This window comes from Acromyrmex echinatior, chromosome 2 (assembly GCF_024713525.1).
Source record: "Acromyrmex echinatior isolate Ae372 chromosome 2, ASM2471352v2, whole genome shotgun sequence".
Lineage (NCBI taxonomy): Eukaryota > Metazoa > Arthropoda > Insecta > Hymenoptera > Formicidae > Acromyrmex > Acromyrmex echinatior.
The window spans coordinates 14290045-14308558 of record NC_141853.1 but is presented as its reverse complement, the minus strand read 5'-3'; the positions used below and the strand labels follow the sequence as shown (position 1 = coordinate 14308558).

At 31.8% G+C, this 18514-nt stretch overlaps 3 protein-coding genes across 12 annotated transcripts in view; 2 read left to right on the top strand and 1 right to left on the bottom strand.

Moving 5' to 3' along the window:
• Positions 1-1238: 1238 nt before the first annotated feature.
• LOC105146729 (hypothetical protein) lies at positions 1239-2015 on the top strand. The gene is made up of 2 exons (XM_011057177.2): positions 1239-1589; positions 1669-2015. The coding sequence occupies exons 1-2, from the start codon at positions 1467-1469 to the stop codon at positions 1876-1878; spliced, it is 333 nt and encodes a 110-aa protein (XP_011055479.1). The 5' UTR covers positions 1239-1466; the 3' UTR covers positions 1879-2015.
• Positions 2005-3445, bottom strand: LOC105146730 (mitochondrial import inner membrane translocase subunit Tim17-B). Its single transcript, XM_011057178.2, has 2 exons — positions 3242-3445; positions 2005-2800 (listed from the first exon to the last, which is right to left on the bottom strand). Exon 2 carries the CDS (start codon positions 2791-2793, stop codon positions 2302-2304), a length of 492 nt encoding a protein of 163 aa, XP_011055480.1. The 5' UTR covers positions 2794-2800; positions 3242-3445; the 3' UTR covers positions 2005-2301.
• A 4537-nt stretch (positions 3446-7982) lies between these two features.
• The window catches only part of LOC105146731 (hypothetical protein), a 79941-nt gene continuing 69409 nt past the window's right edge, over positions 7983-18514 (top strand). For 2 of the 10 annotated variants that reach the window (XM_087403036.1, XM_087403038.1), the window contains exons 1-3: positions 7983-9243; positions 10588-11775; positions 16339-16547. Coding sequence is in view for 8 of the 10 variants with exons in the window: in XM_087403031.1 (XP_087259157.1) it covers positions 16520-16547 (28 nt within the window). In the remaining 2 variants the exon portion in view is untranslated. The remainder of the gene's footprint in view (positions 9244-10587; positions 11776-16338; positions 16548-18514) is intronic. The other 8 variants (XM_087403031.1, XM_087403030.1, XM_087403029.1 and 5 more) reach the window with 8 other exon arrangements.

Here is an 18514-nt window from a genome sequence, read left to right as displayed (position 1 = left end):
ATATAAAATTTTATTATATACATACTATATGTATATTAACAAAAATGAATTTTTTTTTCAAAAATACTAATGTTATGTCAACATAACATTGTATTTTAATAATGTATTTACTTAAATACATTGCTTTTATAAGTATGATTACTACAAAATCATTGTTCAAATTTGCCGCTCAATGTGACATATTTGGACAAAGTCCTAATTGATGCTTTTGGAAATATGCGCAAAAGCATACCCACAAAGCTTTCACTATGGAATAATCCAAATGCAGGCAGAGAAAAAACCTGAGAGAGGCCATACCATTTTTTTTTCTATTACCATTGAAATCGCTCGTATACTACCGTCAATACATCCATTTTCAGTTTGAGAACTACATGACTATATACATTTTCTGACACTATCGGTAAAATTATACATTGTCGAAAGTAGATGGACCGTCTCTGTACTAAATCCTCAAGACAGGAGCGTGCCATAGGAGAAATAGTTTAACGGGTCCTTGAACAAGAAAATTTTAATTTCGTATCTCCTACATGTGTAAATAAAAATTATTAAATTTTAATAAACAAAATTGAAAATTCAAACAAGTTAATTTAGTGAATTTTGTTTTATAATATCTTATAAAATTAGTTATGTTTCTTTATGCAAATTTTCAGCCCGTTTTTACCAAACATAATTACTAACAGAGAGAAACACCTGAGAGAGGACATGACGGCCCAAAACCTGTAACCGCAAAATGCTGTTGCGCACTACTGCCCTCTGACAAAGTAAATATAAACTATATAGCAACGTCCACTTTTCTTAGGGTGCATCGTCCATTTTTCAAGGCTGGAAATGATAAATCGACATATATAAAGAATATTTTATTTATTTTATTTATTTTTAATATTTGTTATTATTTCAACAGTTAGACGGTTGGCACGGAAAGGAGATGGTACAGGATGGTCATGTTTATATGCAGTTACCGCGCAGTTATTAAATAATCAGAAAAAAATTTTTTAACTCTTAAAATTCAATAACTTTTATTTACACCTGTGAGATGTAAAATTAAAATTTTTTTATTCAAGAATCTATTAAACTAGCCCTCCTATAGATAGTTGGCACGCTTCTGTCCTGAGGATTTAGTACCGAGACGAACCATCTACTTTTGACGATACGATTTTATCGATAATGTCAGAAAATGTATGTAGTCGTGTAGTTCTCAAACTGAAAATGGATGTACTGGCGGTAGTGTACGGGCGATTTCGACGGTCGGAGATTATTGTTTATTATTTATTGAACAGTTATTGAACTAGTATTTTCTGGACAGAATCATAATATATTTGTGGAGCGGTATAAATGTATGTAAATGTTGTAATTCGGTTTCGTTTCGATTAAAAATAAATAGTATTCTATATAATCATCAATTCAAGCAATATCAACTAGTAATGTGATGTGTGAAATGTGAAAAATCGGCAAAACAATCTGTGACAATGAGCAAAGAGGCACGAATTTCTCCGTATGAAATGGCGCAATACCGCGAACGGTTAAGGAACCAAAAAGAATTTCTGACTGACATACTATCCAAGATTGAGAAACAAATACTTGCTTTACAGGTTTGTCAAAATTTAAATATTAAATAATATTCTCATCAAATAATTTAATTTAATTTAAAATATCTCAAATAATTTGTAGGTTGAACGATTACATTTAAGGAACACTCTACTTGGATCAGAATATTCAGGACAAGAAATATTACCAGATGCATCAATTAAAAATAACCGTGTGAAAATTGAGCCAGTAGTAGATGATTCAAAAAATCTAACGAAACAATTAGATTTATCTGTAACACCATCTATAAATAACTTTGAAGAAGAAACTGAAGATGATGAATTTATCTGTTGATCTAATATCTTAAATAAATGCTAGATTTAATTTGTTATTGTGATTACGCTATATGATACTTAAAATTAATTTTTAGAGTTCACAATTTTTTATAAACTTATATAAAATATTTTATAATAAAAATGATTATATTGTCAGTGCATTTATTTTTGTTACTTACATTTTATATGTATTTACAGGACATGTTCTTACAAAATATTGTGTTTGGCTTTCTAGTTGGAGGATTTAAAGAAATACAGCAATAAGTAAGAAAACAACATAAAATATTATTCAAACTTAAATCTAAGACTTCCATGCTCCATATAAATTTAACATTGGCAAAAGGAGATGTTCAAAAGATATTCTGATGCAAAGCACTATCGAACATCGTTATTTGAACATTTCATTCTAATTTAAAAAAAATCTAAAGAATTTGGTTGAACATTATGATGGATAGCCCTGCGACGGTGAGCCAAGTTGTGATGGATCTTCAACCAACGCAGGTGGTTTGAATTGTTCAGCAGAGAGACGCGTGAAACAAATTCCTACACCTTCTATCAATGCCAAAAGCACTCCGCCAATGATTGCACTGCCTACCATTGCTGGTAACCCGTTTCTTGCTGCTAAAATTCCACCAGTTGCTGCGCCACTAATAATAGAGTTATAAGGATCTTCTTTTCCTCCTCTAAAGTGGACTAATGTGCAATCAATTGTGGAAAACATTCCACCCCATACAGCAAAATTTCCAGCGATAATAGGTGCTCGTTGCCTAATCGCTACAACACTGCCCGTAAAACGCTGCCTCCAACCACTTGGTGCATTACGGAAACCTTTAATACTTTGAAAGATTGCTCCACCTATAACACCCATTGTAAAGGCACCTCCGCAATCGTCAACTATCCGCCAAGGACATGGTTCTCTTGCATATTCCTCCATATCTTATCTATAGCAACCATATAAGAATAACAATCACTTAAAATAATATAGTAAATTAATATAACTTTCATAAAACAAGAATAATTATTAAAGAATTATTGCAAAGATTTTTCATTGCATTCTACACTTAATAATTATTCATTGTATACTAACTTAATGTTATTTAAGTAATTTATGTTAAAATCTCAAGATTACTTAAAAAAAAAATTAAATTTATATTTTGGACATTCAAAAATATATTTCAAATAATGTGTTACGCAAGAATGTACATTTATATACATCTTGCTAAAAGACAATTACGAAAGTTATTACAAAAATTACGTGATAAGTGAGGTTAGAATAGAGTCTCATATAGTTTGAAAGCTAATTAATACGTAACATCTTCGAATATTCTATCACATATTAAAATAGTTTTCTTAAGAACAAAATAATTTATTCTTGTATTTACCGTATAATTTGTTCGATAAAAATTTTTAATTCAGATGCAAAAAGCCAAACACACGACACTTCGTCCGCTAAATATGTGAAAGAATATGAAAGGATAGATACTTCGATATTCCGGCAAGTAAACGTTTCACTGCATCACCGACGGTAGACAGAAGCTAGACAGCAAATTACTCAACCTTTTTCGTGAGGCCATTAGAATTCCATAAACCAGCTCATGAACGTCCATTTTAATGATATGAAAACTACAAATTAAGCTTGTCACACACACTTTTCGTAACAGTAACTAAGTTTTCGACCAATCACATTGCTCAATTATAATGCATAGTCTACAATAGGCAGTAACAATAGTTGATTAAAGAGTAGGCATAGAAATCGACCAATCATAGTTGATTATTTTTCTCATATTCAACTATGATTCGATCGATTTCTACATCTACTCCTTCATTCACTACTGCTACTGCCCATTATGGACCACCCATTACGGTTACGGTTACAAACAACCAAATCGAGCAACGCAATTGGTCGAAAACTTGCGTTACGTTTACGATTACTGTTACGGAAAGTGTGTATGTGACTAGCTTTAAGACCGCGGTCCGATTCACGTTTACAATGCTTAAAAATCATTTCAGCCTTGTTATTTGTCAAATATTAAACGAAGACAAACAATGCTTATGAGCATTGTCAGTATAAATTGGATTAAGACTTAAATGTATACTGCATCTATTTTATCAAAAAAAATCATAGTGTCGAGAAATATTGGGTCATCTAAAAAGTATCCGCAGTACTTTGTCACTAGATGACCATCAACACACATCTGGTGACAAAAAACCGCGGATACTTTTTAGATGACCCAATATAAGGTAAGATAAGGTGCATGTTAATAAGACATACGGAATAATACATTATTACAAGTTACAATTGAAACACTTATCCTAATTGTGGCCTAATTATTCCATTTCATCAAAATGCGCTTAGGGCCAATCTCACCAACTCTGATTAACTTAATCAATTGACCAATCGCATTTGCTGTTCAGCAAAATTGACCAATCATGGTTGACACTTAATCGATCGATCGTTTAATCGGAGTTGGTGAGACTACATCTTAATTCCTATAAAAATCTTTCAATGGCTGCGTTCAGTAGAAAACTAATCAGTTAGTGTTTAGTGATTCTTTAATATGATTGGTTCTCGCCTTTAGTTCTTCGTTAGATTTAAAACCTGCGGCACACGATGCTTGTTTTCCTACTGGATTGCTAGCTGAATTAGAATTTTGCCACTGTATTGGCTACAATGCTGGCACTGATAGCACAATGGATGAGACTGTAAGAGTAAGAAATTGACCAATCACAATTGAATGTGAAAAGAATAATCGACTGTGATTGGTCAATTTCTTACTCTTACAGTCTTAACCATTACTGTTACTGCTCATTGTAGATCATGCATATTGCTCATGTTATGACCTTACGAACTCTACTGTGATTGGTCAATTCACTTACTGCTTACGTTTTATTGCTTACATTTTTTGTATGCTATGACCCTAAAGGTGCATTCACATGCAAGCTTCAAGCAGCGGAAGCAGCAACCAATCAACGAGACGATTTTTACTATGGCGTAAAAAATATTTTTTACACCACTGCTCGTATCATTCGGTTGATTGATTGCTGCTTTCACTTCTTGACGCTTGTATGTAAATGCACCTTAATACATATACGCAGAGAAGCACCTTAATACATATACGTAGAATACAATTTTATCGGCGTTGGAAAATAGTATATCTCTCGAATCACATCTATTTTTGATGTTCTTTGTGCTATGATTTTATCGATATGGTTAGAAAATGGATGTAACTAGAGAGTCTCAGGATCTCATGACAGTCGAAAACGGAATCTCGGAAAAATAGTAGAGTGGGAATTAACCATTTCAGAAATATTGAGCTGCATTACTGTTTGTCTGCATATATACGTTAAATATAAGATTATTGAAATTGAATATGTATAAAAAGCAATTCATTATTAATAAATAATTGTTTGATAAGAATTTATTAATATATTGGGTCATCTAAAAAGTATCCGCGGTTTTTTGTCACTAGATGTGTGTTGATGGTCATATATCTAGACAAAGTACCGCGGATACTTTTTAGATGACCCAATATAAGTATTCATTTTTCCAGCATTTATATTGTTAGGAGTACATTTGCGTGCTTGTTAACAAGATATTAATTACTAAAAATTGTCGAATATTGATCTTCAATAATTTTTTTCTCAAATACTATTAACTTTACAAAAAAAAACTGCAAGAGACAAAAATTGTTAACTACTGCGAAAATTGCAAAATGGTAGAGAACTTTTTGACTCAGTTTAATCCGTTCTACACATGAGCGTTTTGTCAAAACTTATCGGATACCCTGTATGTATGCATATATAAAATCCTTCCCCTATATGTATGTATATATAAAATCCTATCTATATATATATATATATATATATATATATATATATATATGTGTGTGTGTGTATATATATATATATATATAATACATATATATAAAACCACAAATATATTCCACGGGTAACACATCCGTGAGTAAAATAGTTTCAATTTTATTTCACGTGTTATGTAAATTAATTTCGAAATGGATTAAATTTAAAATGCAACACATTTATTCTCAGATTTATCTTTGATTGATATAAGGTATGTGCGTGCTTTAATTTATATTTATGTTTTAATTAATACTCGCACATGGTTATTTTGATTTTATCGACGATCAACCATATATAAAGTCTTAATTAAATTATCCTTGACGATAAATGCAATGGAAATTAATTTGCATGATTGTGATACATATTATTTCAGAATCAAATTCATATAAATAAATATGATTTGTTAGATATTATCATAGAATCCACGTATATCGATCAAGGATTTTATGATAATAAAGTCACTGTGTCATAAAATCAAATTATTAACATAAAATAACTATCTTAATCTATTAATTGATATGGAAATTTCACGAGCAAATTAGTTTGTAAATACTTTTTTTTATATAAATATAGGTACGCTATATAAATAAAAAAAACTCTAATGTGTTGCATTTTGAATTCTTAAAAAAGCTGATTAATGCTCCTTATATTCTGTAACTTTTAATAATAATGTAACGATCACACAAAGACTGTCATTAAGAGATACAGATACAAAATAAGGGTCTCAATTAGCTTTTTTAAGGATTCAAAATGCAACACAGAATTTTCTTTTATGCATCAGAATTGTCTACCGCCTGAGTTACAACTATTTTAATTGCTTCAATTGAATTTATGATATTATACAGAACACTTTCTCAGTCATCTTTTAATGCTTTGTTCTTTAACCAATTAACTTTTTTAACAAATGACTTCAAAAGAAATCGCATTATGTATTAAAATATAAAAAATGTATTTAATTATAATAAATTGATTTAATTATTTTTTAATACCAGATCGGAAAATTTTGTTTGTTGTTTTTTCTTCATTAAATAAGAACTACTAGACAAAAAGCGAAAACAAAATTTTTAATTGGCGTTATTTCTAATAATTAAAAATATTGTAATACTTTTTAAATTTGCCAGTATTTTTATTGAAATTATTACTACACATTATCTTGATGTTTGTGAGATATAATATAGAAGTGGATACTCTTTAAGTTGGCCTAGTTTCTAAGAGAGGGTTGTATTGTATTATGTATCATGTGTTGTATTATGTGCTGTTTCTTTACTATCCATTTATAGATAGATTACATCAGTGTATTATGACCTTATAATTAATGTATCTATATTATGACGTTGTAACTGTTGCATCTCACATCATCGATTTTCCAAAGAGCAAAAAGTCTAACAAGATATATGTCAATGAGAAACTCCATGTGTACAATTAGAAAATGTGTGTGCATAATGATATAAAATTCTTCAATTTATTTAGATTTAGTTTTATATCAAAAGAGGTAATCTTGAAAAATAACAAAAATAAAATTCTATTAGTATAATTTATTTATAATGCGCAATTAAACATACATAATTTATTGCAGTAAGTAATACTTCACAAAAGCCTTATTATTTATTAAATATTATCTGGTCATCGATAACGATTTTCGATAATAAAATCGTTATTGATGAGCAAGTTATATTTAACAAATAATGATGGCGCAATATTATTTATTACAGAGTAAATTGTATAATTGTGCGTTGTATAATATAATACAATATATTATATGAGAAATCAATGCACTTTAGTAAATTTTAATTTACATCATAATATATATTACACACACACACACACACACACACGCGCGCGCGCGTGATAAAATATCAAATATATTAAAAATCTTTCTGTAAATAATAATGCATAAAAATTGTCTACGTTTAGCTGCGCTAGCTGTTTTCCCAAGAAGAAACAAAATCATTCTTTAACATACAATACGAACAAAGGTGCGATTTTCTAATGGTGCTATCTTCTAAAGATAACCCAGCACGATAAATCGATATATGTTCCGGTCTCTCTTTTATCTTTTTTTCTATTCTTCGTTACGTTCGATTGTGTAATGGGTCTGTACATACGCGACTGTTCCGTAACTGCATACCATACATGCACCGCACCCTGGGTCGAGGATTCATGTCCGGTGCATCTGTTGCATCCCGCACGCAGGTGAGCGCGCGCGCACGCTCCGGCGGGTGCGAGAGAACGGGTTCCAAGCGCGGGGGCGACCGGCGATGGTGGTGCTGCTGGTGCTGGTGGTGGTGATGGTGACGGTGGTGGCGGTGGCGGCGGCGGCGGCGGCGGCCGCTCTCGGAAGAGGTGGCCGTGCCGTGAAGACGCGCGGGGGTTGGAAAAACGACAGGGAAAGCTCGTAGCGGGCTACCGGTTACTACGCGGACGCATGCCCGCTGATAGCTCAGTGGAGCGCGCGACTTCGTGCCGTAAGCACATTTCCTACGAGTGGATCTCTTTCTTTTCTCTCTCTGTCTCTTTCTCACGTTATCTCTCTTGTTCTCCCTCCCCCCCTCTCTCTCTCACACATACACACACACACACACACACACACACACACACAAAACATATACACATACTATATCTTCCTTTCTCTTTCACTCTCTCTATCTCGTCAAATGTGTAAGTGTAGGTACGCGTGTGCGCGTTTCTTTCTCGCCTCGCCTCGCCTTGCTTCGCTTCACCTCTCCTCTGTTGTCTATCTCAGCTTTGCTCGTCGCCGCGAGGACGACGAGCACGTCCGCCGGCAAATAAAATCCGTGTTGGGTGATACAGCGATAGGGATGGTGATAATCGCAGATGAAAGGGAGTAAGAGGAAATGTTGAGCATCCTGAGAGACTTTTCGTGCGTTTTCATAATACATGTGAATCATATCTAGAGACGAAGTACATAAATCAAAATTGAAAACGAGAGATTGCGAGGGGTAGTGAGTAAAATTTATTGAGTAGGAGCAATATTGAAGTAGGAAGAGACGCGTGAAAAAATAGGGTGAAAAGAAAAGTGACATTTGAAAGAAGAGAGATCAAAAGGAGAGAGAGGGAGAGAGAGAGGGAGAGAGAAGAAGGAGAGGAGGGAGAGGGAGAGAGAGAGAGAGAGAGCATTGGTAATTTCTCTAAAAGATTGGAGAATCTCAAATGTAAATGGCATATTTGTATTTTCTCTCCAGATATAACGCGAGATGCGAATATATCTTTTAAAGTGCATCGTTGGTAATTTTGTTTCGTAAAACAAAATTTTGAAATTAAAAAAAAATCATTCAAAGAAAGCAACGTAGTGAAAAATATAGAGCAAGAAAAAAGAAAATCTATTTATTTCTTCGTGTAATCTAGAAGAAAGATTCCATGACAAAACGTTGATCATGAAATCTGTGAATAATAATGATCGAGAAAGATATAAAAAGACGAAGAGAAGAAAAGAATGACGGGTTGACTCTTAAATGAACATAAATTACTAACACCAAGACAAAAAAACAAGAGAAAAAAAAGAGTAAAAATTATGAATAATATCCCCACTTTCTTCTCTTCATTAAATGCACTATACTACAATATGTTAAGGATTCTTTAGCCATCTAAAATTTTTTTACATTTTTATATGACGTTATAAAAATGAGGGATTATATGAAACTCTCAGTGAAAAAATTATTCGTATTATTTTCGTTTAACATGCCCACTTTGTTTTCCTCATTGTTGCACTGTAGTACTCATATTGAACATGTACGCGTAAGTGGATGTCTCATCGTAGCACATACACATCCCGATAATCCGTATAAATAGCCATGTTATAAAACAATTCAATTAAGCATTTATGCCTTTATATATCTGCAGATCTTTTTCTTTTTTGGACATCTTCTTTGATGGACATCTTCCTTTTTCATCTGTCAAAAAACGTGTGAATGTATACGTTTATTTCAACTCGACAGCTGGGACTGATAGGAAGACTTCGCCAGCTGTTTGTTATGCAAAAATTGTAACAGTTGCTTTCAGCAGCTTTTCTGATCAAAGCATAAATTTTCACATCATAAAGAAATGTCCATACATTTCTATTATAAAAATAAAAGATCTCAATTAACTCTAATTTTATTGTTATTACGAGTTCAACGTAGAGAAAAACAATCTGTACATATGTAATTATACATTCTTAACTAGAGGAATATGTATTACAAAAATCTACATATTATATAAGAGGATATCAATTGCTGCTTCTTTTAACTATACATATTTACGTCAAGGATGTTTACTTTTTACGGACAACTGAACTCTATACACTAGATATATTTCAAGAAATGGAAAGATATCGAGATATCGAAGAGATATCCTTTAGAAGAAAAGTATAATGGAAATTTGAATAGTTATGGTATTTTTACGAAGTGCTATACAATGACTCACACTTAAGTATTTCATTGTGTAGAATTCTGCAAGCATTGCCCTGCATAGCAGGCGCTTCCAAAAATACACGTTTCGTTTTAGCGTTTCGCGCACGTCGATATGCAAACGCATCAGTAATTCATGGACCGTAGGTCGTTGCAGAGTTGCTGCAATAAGGAGGAGAAAACTAGGAAATTTATTAGAAATTTCCTAGCTGTAATGGGCGAAGAGATTCCTTAAAGTGCTCTTTAATGCTATCAAATAATAAAACATTTTTCGCAATGATAAAATCAATAGGCATGCACTCATCTTTTCTTATTTCTCTCACTTCTTTTTCAACACATTACATTGCTCTTCCTTTATTTTTCCTCCATTTTTTCTTCAAATAACAAAATATTGATTAAATAAATGACAAAAGATGAATCTTTTATAATTTAAAAATGATCCTAACATTCTCTAACTCTAGTATTTTCTCTTGTTTTCGGAAACAAGATGTGTGATGACACAAAATAAAAATATTGAGTAAAAATGAGTGCTGTGCAAGACGGCGTGAACTATAAAGTGATTTCAAAGTGACAAGTATTGAACGCGATCAAACGGCGAGATTCTGCTTTCAGCTCCGACTTTTCTTCCAGTTTCGCGCGTTTCGTTGTCAAGAGTATTGATATTTCGCAGCAAACACTCGAAGACTCGTGCTAACTGACATCGAAAGCATGAGAGACATACATTTGTCTTCGACTAAAGATGTGTCCAAGAGCTGATCTTAGTTCAAGTCACTTGCCGAGTGTCTGCGCGCGCGAGAAAGGAAAGTAATAAAACGGGAACCGATGAACACGTAGAGGATGGAAGCATGATTCTGGTACCGCAGATACGACGAACTCGACGGAAAACTAGAAGAAGAGCGTCTTGAGGTCGAAAAGAGATCGAAGAAAAGGACGAAATGACGGGGAGAAATTGTGGGGATATGGATACCCGCAAGGATGGTGGGGTCGGTCGATCGCGAGGCTCGAATCTGTTGACTTAACCGTCTCCAAGGGGAATCTCGACATGAGTCCGGTGGAGCCAAACGGGACGTCATCGTACTTCTGTTTAAGTTACGTATTATGAGAGATTACGTTCGCGACATGACTTCGGCAAAGAGAATTACCGCGTATCGTTGACGTCACTACCGGAATATCAATGTTCTCAAGACATGATTCGAAGGAAGACTCGCGCCTTTTGCTAATGTCATCGCAGGAGATTATTTCGAGTTGGAGTCGATCCCTGATATTTTCTGTAGCATGTACGTGACCCTAACGACGTGGAAAGAAATTTGTGGTAGTAGAGCCTCGAAAAGATTGGGCGGTACAACTTTATGCCCTTGGTACGGTACCGTTTCCTGAAAGACGAGGCTAGGCATTGGGTGCGTGTGTGTGTATGTGTGTGCGTGTGTGTGCGTGTATGTGTGATTGCATAGAAGAGGAAAAAACACGGGGAACTCAAAGATATCTTTCGTGCGGTGGTACCTGCGGCTGAGTGTCTCTTCAAATTGCTTCAATTGTCTCCATTTCGTGCCAGGTACTTGCGAACATCGTATTGGATCAGCTGTACAAATCGGTATCAAACGGTACCATCGAAGGATGAAACAATCTAGCAAAACATCGTGAGGACAAAGGTACGTTCTAAATAAGAAAAAAACTGATAAAAAAACGTCCGCAAAATATCTTCTATATTTATCTTTAAAGTAAATTTCATTTAAAATTCATTTTGTTTGTGTGCAGGTAGACGAATAATTTGCCTAGTGATCTTTCTATAAAATTCTTATTATTAATAAATTTAATATTAATTTCAAGTAAAATGAACATTATTTCATTTAGAAGGCTTTTACTTTTACTATAGCAGCAAAGACTTATTTAATAAACTAATGTTATTACAAAATAAGAGAAGATATATATATATATATACATCTAATATTCACAATAATGATTAAATGAGATATTTTCAGAAATCTCAATTTTTCTGGACAAAAGTTTCTTTCACAACAAATATTACGATACGCCGCGCAGTTCTATCTTACAGCAGTTCCCAGGATTTTTCTTTCGATCGAGCTCCTACTCATTTTTATCCAATAACCGTACAATAAGCTCATATTCCTAGCAGTCTAGTATCTAGTCGCCTCGTGATGTTTTAAAATAAATGTTTTTATCTCTCACTAAAAATAACTGAAAAGACAACAATAGTTCTCTCTTAACGTATTATTGGCAATACTTCCTTCATTTGCTTTTAAAAGGAAGTTCAGGGAACTAATATGTCTACCTTGTAAGAAACATTATTTATTCTGATGAAACCATATATGCATTTTTCGCTAAATAAATTTCTTTTACGCCTATTAAAAATACGTCGATAATGGTCTACTTTCATACTTATTGGAAACAGATTATTGGAATTTATTGTGGGATCGCAAGAATTTATTAGTTAGAAAGATTTAATATAAATCTATCTGCACAAAATATTATAATTTATTTTTAGTTTCGTAATATCGAGATAATTAACGTCTCGTCATATCTCATTAGTTAATTCCAATTCTGTTACATCGAAAAATAGAACTTTTTTAAATGCAATATAAATATTTGATTACTTTAATGATTTTTCAATGTTCCAATAACTAATTTTTAGATTTTTAATTATTGTAGATTCTTTGTAGATACATAACTTTTTATAGATGATATAATATAATGAACAACGTTAAATAAAAATGAACCGAGAAATATTCAAAATAAATGTATGAAGAAAATTATATTCGGCCAAGTCGAATCTTGGTATCTAATAATGAGTGCTTTTCATTTAGTGACACAAGTATCATTCTATCTTTCATAGAATTCAAAAAAAGATAGAACGACATTTTGTGTTAACTTGTTACTAAATGGAAGGTACTTCCCAATATTTTTATATGATTTTTTTCCCGCTTCGATCGAATCTCTTCACTCGTTTGTGTTCAATATAATGGTATCAATCACTTTATCGTATGAGAGAAAATGGTAAAGTAACGTGGTAACTTCTCTCTCAAGGCAAAACCGACGATAGTGATTTGATGGGACTATCCTCTCGATAACTTCCACACTACTCCATACATCTATACTTCCCTCTACAGATCTTACTAATGACATGCGAGAGATATATCTGATGTAGTGACATATCGCTTATTAGTAATTGAGTAATTGGCGAGAAGATCGATGTGAAATTTACGTAAAATTATACATACATACAAATTTCAACGAATTCATGGAATGACAAACTGAAAAATAATTAAATAAACATGATTAAATAACAATGATTAAATAAACTGAAAAAATGATTAAATAAACATAAAAACAAAAACTACACGTGCAAATATACATAGGCGCGTGCTTTATCAGAAGAGTATTCTTTCAATCACGATGGATACTAGAAAATAAATTAAAAAGCATCACATTTACCTTATTACGGAATATCAAAAATTAAAAGATATTAGATAATCAAACATGGACAAACAATAGCCAAATATAATTTTTTAATTAAATTTAACTGAACATGACAGAAATTTTATATCTGATAGTTTATTATTACTCAAAATAATTAAAATAATACATTGAATATTATATTACGAATAAAAATCAAATAAATCATAAATAATTACAAATTTTCTGTATCGAAGAAAAATTTATTTTTTCTCAATTTTCTTAAATTGATCAAATAATTTATGCTTTTTTCTTTTTTTTCTCCTTTTTAATCTCACGCTCTTCGTCGAAATGACTAAAAAACTCATTTGATAGATAAAGTGCTTTCTAAAAAACCATCGTTGATACATAATTGAATATTAATCTCTATCTGGAGAGTTTTTCGATTCATATAATGGAATTGAGGCTTCACACACGATTTCAATCGTGTCGGTTTATGAAGCTAGACAAGTTTTAATATTTGTGGCAGCGCATTATCCATCCATTATCATTATTACACCGTCATCTTGTCACTGTGAACACAGATATACAGCTATCAAGCATATCAATTTGTAATATCTGTAGATCTATGCACTAGTTCTACGGAACTCCGTTAGTGTATGCAAATTTGTGGTACATAGTTGCATGTTTTGCTATAGAGCGATCGTTATAACGCTATCACAGAGAAAAAATCTCTTAAGAAAGGATTATGCACGAAAGAAATAACAAATAATAATTATTTATGGTTTAATGCTGTAACACGTCAGAAATATAAAGGTAATTATTTATAAGCTAATTTTTATTATAAATAATAACATATAATTATCTATGTGTAATTAAGGATTAATTTTTCTGCAATGTGGATAACAGAAAGACATCAAATATTATTTAAATCCTTTTTATACGTACGCAAGATCTTAATTCTTTAATATGTAGAAGACTGTAATGAAGAGGAGGAATATTATATATTTATACTTAGTTTTGTTAAAAAAATTTTGAATTTTAGTAGATATACCTTTAACGTATGTCTTAAAAGGCATAATATGTCAATTAAATAGCACAGTCATAAAATGTCAAATATGCATAGGCACAAACGAAAAATTTGTAAATTGCACGCTGCTATTTTTCTATGACGCGTCAATCGATCGTATCTCCCGGAGTGGGAATACCCGCGAAATTGAAATGGCCGTGCAAGATCACAGATGGGAGGAGGGAGGAATGCAATTTCTGCCGCGATACGAAAATTTTCGATACCATTTCTGCCGTGCCACCATTCGAGGTTACTGAGCTATCGCACCTATTTCGTAGGATTAAATCTTTAGATATATATTTCACGTTGATGTTTTGAATTAGAAAAAAAGAGGTAACGACAATCACATTGACGTCATTTTGACACATATAATCACATATCCATTTAAAAAGAAAGTATTATTTTAGAAAGTTTATTTTAGATCGTTTAATTTTATAATTATATTAGGTGTTGGAATTAATTCGTAGCGTTTTTTAATGAAAGAATGTTATTTATTTCACATGAGCATTAAAAAATACATTAATGAAAGTACTTCCCATCACTTGTAAAACGCTACGAATTAATTCCAACACCTAATATTAGAAAATTGTTACAGAAATAATATTAATTTGAAATTAATTTAGAATATCGTATTTAAAATAAAATATAGAGAAAATTCATGTATTTTTAAGTCTTTAAAATTAAAACTATCTTATTTGCTGATATTTAAACAATTATAAAACAAACACAATTATGATATCAGAATTGTTAAAGGAATATAATATTTTATAATAAAAGATTTTATTAATTAAAATATTCTGCTAAGAGGATACCGAAGCATCTTGTGAACGGCTATTTTAACTTTACGAATAGTAAAAAGTTGATTCTAACTTCATAAGTGAACAAGAAATTGTCATTAAGGTTTAACGCTTCAAGCATTAGTAAAACGAACTTTTGTTCCCGTCGCGGTAAAAACCTTTTCACGTTCGTCGATAATTTCCGCTGTTGTAGGCGTTGAATTTAAAGTTTGACACAATAAAATAAATTATAACTTATTTTATATATACACTAAATAGGTTAATCTTGCGTAATCCATCTTTAATCAAAGAAACGTGCTTTTTACATCACAGGAACTTATAATTAAGTTTACAGTGATAAAACAAATTTTTCAAATATAACTGATGTTAAAAACAGTCTTATAAAAGTAATATTTTTTATTATAGAAAAGTGCATTTGAGCTTGAATAAATTTTTAAATATATGAAACTGTTCTTTGATAATGTTTAGAAAATAATTAATGTAACATCTGTGAGTTTTCACATCAATCGCAGTCCAATTCTCTATTGTAGATAGGCAACAGCTCAATCATATTGACTATAAAAAGAAAGTTATAGCCATGGATTATCAATCATAAGGTCTATTTTCTGTGGCTCAATCAGTGTACATTTTTGGAACTTAAAGTGAGATAGATATATGTCGAATATGATATTTGTCGAAAGTGAGAAAGAGAGTTCTAGTGCAGGAACAAAAAACAGACCAATAGCTGCATTTTTATATAAATATTGCAGTAACAACTACGTTTATTTATATTAGTTTTCATTTCACAATTTTTGAAGAGAGTTGTCAATTTCACAAACAATTATACAATAATTCTCGTGTTTATATTAAATAATCTTATATATTGCCATGTTCTTTAGTCATTGTTATTTGTCACTGTATTTATATTTTGAGGAAAAATTCTATTATGCTTTTAGAGTGTACGTGTCTCGATAGACGATGACCGATTGGCCGTCGTCGTGGTGGAGATGACTACCAGGTTAGTGGCTCGTCCTGAAGACGACGACGACGACGACGAGGTCCACGAAAGGGCACGAGACTCGGCTGTGGGCTATCACTGCCACTGATAGGGCCGGCATCCCATCGCAGCTCACATCGATGCCGACTGCCACATCTACGAAACGAGGTATGATGACATATACGTTGCTCGATACGTTTTTTTATATCATAATTTTTGTGTACGTTTCATAATGTACACAACATTTTCTTATTAATTTTAACAATTATAACAGAATTTTTCATTAAACATATTTTTTTTACATATTAACGTCAATATTATTAAATTAATAAAATCAATTTAATACATGATATTACTACTCTAGTTCCGTTGCATTTTAAGAAAAAGAGTTTAGTATGCGGTTTGTAGAATTGGATATGTATTATACAATAAATTTACTCCGAAATAATTTAAGTATTAAGAGCGGTATTTATAGTCGATTCTTATATTTAGGACCGTCTTAAATCTAATCTTAAAATGTTTTAAGATGTTTATTGAACAATCAGAGAGCCATATTAGCATTTTAAGACATTACTTAAGACGATTTTAAAATAAGAATGGACTATGAATATTGCTTTCTGATCAGCCCTTTGATCAATAATAAGATTTCCCTTATTTAATTAAATTTATCTTCCAATTAGTCCAATTTAGAATTATAATTATTTAATTTAATAATATACATAAAAAGAAAGAAAGAGAGAGATGCAGCAAGATAAAATATAATAATGAGAACAAGTATGTTACTGGGGTAATATTCTCTATCTTCCATCATTCTGTTCCCGATTCCATTTCGCAGTTAACATAGCTAATGAAACAAAAGAGGATGTTTCGCCGTATATTGTGTTTAATTATACGGCAACAGGGGAGGGAAATTCTTATCAATAATTTTTGGTACTCAAATATTCGAAATAAAAAGGGCAAATACGTCCGAATCAAAACAAATTGCTATTAAATCTTAAGCAAATATGGTCACATTAATCAATATTCATTATATAGAAAATTGCAAAGCACATCTAAGTCTTGTAAAATAATGAGAGATTCATGACATGTTTGTATTCGCTCAGAAAGGTTTATAGTTTAACAATTAAGGTGGTTCTTTAGTATCGAGTTACCATAGAAATGTCTAATTTTTTTTATTTAATGAAGTTGAAGTTTTATTTAATGAAGCTGAAATTGGCGTGTGCAAAATTCTACGGTTATGATGACATAAAAAAGAAAAAAATGTTGAAAATATAAACTTTCATGTATAATTTAATGACAGATAAGGCTTGCAGACGCTTCTTTGATTAACTGCACACAAATCTTACCATAGATTTTTCTTAAAAACGAGATTATAATAGTTTCAAAAATTACGATTTTAATAATCACAAAAAAATAATAGGTCAATGGCCATTCTGAAAAAATATTTACTTGCCGTATGTATAAACTTGCCGTATGTAAATTTAATTTCGAAAAGTAAACATAATCTCTTTTTTTCGTTTGATGAAGATGCAGCTCTTGATTCACTATCGTATGTTCCACACTATTTCATTAAGATATACACGTAGTTTTAATATTTTATTCAAATTATGCAGATATTTGTAATTTTGAGTGGGCTCTGGTGAGAGGCACCCCAAATTTTCGGCGCTTACTAAAAAATCACCTTAAAGAGAAACCACGTATAATAAAATTCAGGGTAAAAATGAAATCGATACTTTATACTAAATGATATTGATGTTACCACAATTTATGACAAAATGATTCTTGACTGTGTTGCTTGCCGCTTTTTCACTGTAGATATTGATTCTTTAATGCAATATCCTCGGTCTATTCTAAGGGAATATTTGAAATTTTTTGAATATGTGTACTGTGTATGGAATAAAATTTGTCTACATAATGTGTAACGATATTCTTAAATCGCTATCGAATCGCTATCGTTGAAAAAACGATTTATCTCAATTTTGTAGCAAACTGCAGAATTATCAGCGGAAAATATCGAAGAACGGGAAAGAGAAAAGGGACGTGAACGACTAGCGATCAACGTCGAGGTAGAGTCGGTGGTATTTAGGACTCATTGTTCTTCTAGTAGTTGCCTATGCATTGACTCGATAGATGGG